This window comes from Corylus avellana, chromosome ca8 (genome assembly GCF_901000735.1).
Source record: "Corylus avellana chromosome ca8, CavTom2PMs-1.0".
NCBI lineage: Eukaryota > Viridiplantae > Streptophyta > Magnoliopsida > Fagales > Betulaceae > Corylus > Corylus avellana.
The window spans coordinates 9,170,817-9,173,730 of record NC_081548.1 but is presented as its reverse complement, the minus strand read 5'-3'; the positions used below and the strand labels follow the sequence as shown (position 1 = coordinate 9,173,730).

The 2,914-nt window shown below is 33.8% G+C and overlaps 1 protein-coding gene across 1 annotated transcript in view; it reads left to right on the top strand.

Annotated features, from left to right (window-relative positions):
* Window positions 1-330: 330 nt before the first annotated feature.
* LOC132190859 (disease resistance protein RUN1-like) overlaps window positions 331-2,914 on the top strand; it is a 14,198-nt gene continuing 11,614 nt past the window's right edge. Inside the window, exon 1 of the mRNA XM_059605892.1 lies at window positions 331-854. Coding sequence (XP_059461875.1) covers window positions 331-854 — 524 coding nt within the window. The remainder of the gene's footprint in view (window positions 855-2,914) is intronic.

The following is a 2,914-nucleotide window of genomic DNA, read 5'->3' as shown; positions in this document are numbered from 1 at the left end:
ATTATTAGTGTAATTTATTGTTCCAATTTGAACACGGGAACAACTACACAAAAAGTCGTTCCCGTGTTGTGATTGGGTCAATAATGGTGATGCGTTAGGGGATGATCACATCATAACAGCTGTGGTTATCCCCACACCATATTTAACTATTTAAGGGGATGCCTATCTATAAATAGTTAAGGGGATGGAGGACGAAGTCCATTCAGCTTTCTTTTAACTATTTCTCTTTGTTTTCCTCTTGGATTTCCACCCTTTTATCCTTCCAAACACTTTTATTCATTTTACTTCAAATAAATTATCAAGATAAATCAAGTCTTTGGGAGTTGAGTCATGGCTATCAGAACAACGAGATCTCCTGAAGCCATCTTCTCTTCATCTTCATCCCCTTGTTCCAACTGGATCTATGACGTTTTCTTGTGTTTCAGAGGCGAAGACACAGGCAAAAACTTCACCGACCACCTCTACTTTGCTTTGAAAGATGCTGGAATCAAAATCTTTAAAGATGACAATGAGCTCCAAAGAGGACAATACCTTGCATCCGAATTGATACGGGCAATCCAAGGATCCAGAATCTCTATCATCGTTTTCTCAATGAACTATGCGGCTTCAAGGTGGTGCATGGAGGAACTTGTGAAAATTATGGAGTGCCGAAGAACTTTGAAGCAACTGGTTCTACCTATATTCTATGATGTTGAGCCCTCTAATGTGAGAAACCAGACAGGTAGTTTTGCAGAAGCATTCGCGAAACATGAAGAGCATTACTTGTTGGACATGGACAAAGTTCTCAAGTGGAGAAGAGCTTTGTGTGAGGCTGCTAATTTGTCAGGGTGGGATCTAAGAAAAACTGCAGACGGGTAAGTTCCTATAAGCAATAGTTTTGTCGTTCACCTATTATATTTTAGTACATTTATAGTATCACATTGCAATATGTTTTCTATATATACATATATTATAATATGAACATTTGTTTTATTAAAAAAAATAAAATCTAACATAGTCAAAGTATAGTCATATATATTGGACATTATAAACAATGGAAGTAAGTTTTTAAGGTGGAACCACCTCAAAACTCTTTGTTTATCTCTTTCTCATTTTTCTCATACTTTCTTGTTTTTATTTTATTTTACTTTATATTCTATCAATTTTTTTATTTTTTATTTCATTGCTAAAAACAATATATATATATATATAAGCCGAATCACTCTTTAGAGGTAGTCTGGAATTACGACATGCGGTGTGAACCTACTTTTTTTAAAGGCTAAACCGGTTTTTTAAGGCATAATTTTATAAAAAAAAAAAAAGAAGGGAAAACTTTACTTTAAACCCCTGAACTACCACCCCTTTTGACATGCCTCCCTCAAACTTCAAAACCTCTCATTTTGGACCCTTGAACTTTCAATTTCTATCATTTTGGACCGCTCCGTTAGATCTTAAACGTTAAAAGTTAGAAAATGATGTTTATACCCTTGAGTATAAAATGTCAAATTCATCCTTAATTTCAAATTATTTTTTTTAAAAAAAAATTATTAAAAAAAATCACAAGGTGACCCACGGTTGGGCCACAATGTAACCTTTTTTTTTTCAAAATTTTTTTTTTCATTTTTTTCATAAAAAGAAAATTGAAGGGTAATTTTGTCTTTTTTAGAGTTTTAATGGCAAAAATTGACGGAGGGGGTCCAAAGTGATAGAAATTGAAAGTTCAGGGGTTCAAAGTGATGAGTTTTGAAGTTTGAAGGGAGCATGTCAAAAGGGTTGTAGAGAGTAAATAAGTCTACAAGAAGAAGAGTTAGTTAAGAAAGTTGTGGCCAAAATTATTGACAAGGTAATATAGTGTTATGACTAAGCCAACTCTTGTGCTCATCTCAAGTATTACTTCAACTTGAATGATAGTTGTAGTTTGTTATTGCCTTTAGAGGCATTGATAGAATTCAAATCATGGTGGAAATTTATTGATGTGATTTGATATTCCATCAAATCAAGTGGGAAAAAAAGCCTAGTTGACTTGGTTTATTTTGACCTACCTTTGCATACATATAGGCCACCTTTTAGTTTTTGAGACAGAAAGAGTGGAAATAACTAGAGAAAATGAAGAAAACCATTTGCAACTACGATACAAAAAATCTTACTTTGCCAGCTGCACTATAGGTTTGAAAAGAACAAAACACTATTCTTTGTCATGGAATTAAAAGCAAGGGTAATTTTTTTTTGTCCGTGTGAGAGAGGTTGAGTCTATTGGATTTTGGGTTAACATAATTCTATGGTATAAAAATTTAGTTTCTTCAAACTTTGACCCATTAGTATGGTAAATGCTAATGAGTTAAGGATAATGGCCAAAACTACTATGTTCTAAGTTTTTACATATTCGTGTATATGAAACTTATATTTCAAGTCTCTCTTGTATAATGTGACTCTACCTAACTTCTTAAAATAATTTCCAGGCATGAAGCAAAGTTTATTAGGAAAATTGTTGAAGAGATTTCAAGAGAGCTGAACAACACACACTTGTTTATAGCACTCAACCCAGTTGGAGTAGATTCTCATGTTCAAGACATAACTTTTGGGTTAAATGTTGGAGGTAACGATATTCGCATAGTAGGAATCTTGGGAATGGGCGGAATTGGCAAAACAACCATTGCTAAAGCCATTTATAACCAATTTTTTCATGGATTTGAAGGTAAAAGTTTTCTTGCAAATGTTAGGGAAACTTCCAAGGAACCTAGGGGTCAGGTTCATCTCCAAGAACAACTTCTTTCTGACATCTTGAAGACAAGCGAGATAAAGATAAGTAGTGTTGATAGAGGAATCAATATGATTAAAGAAAGACTTTGTAATAAAGCAATACTTGTGATACTTGATGATGTAGACCAAATGGAGCAATTGAATGCCATATGTAGAAGGCGTGAATGGTTTGGTT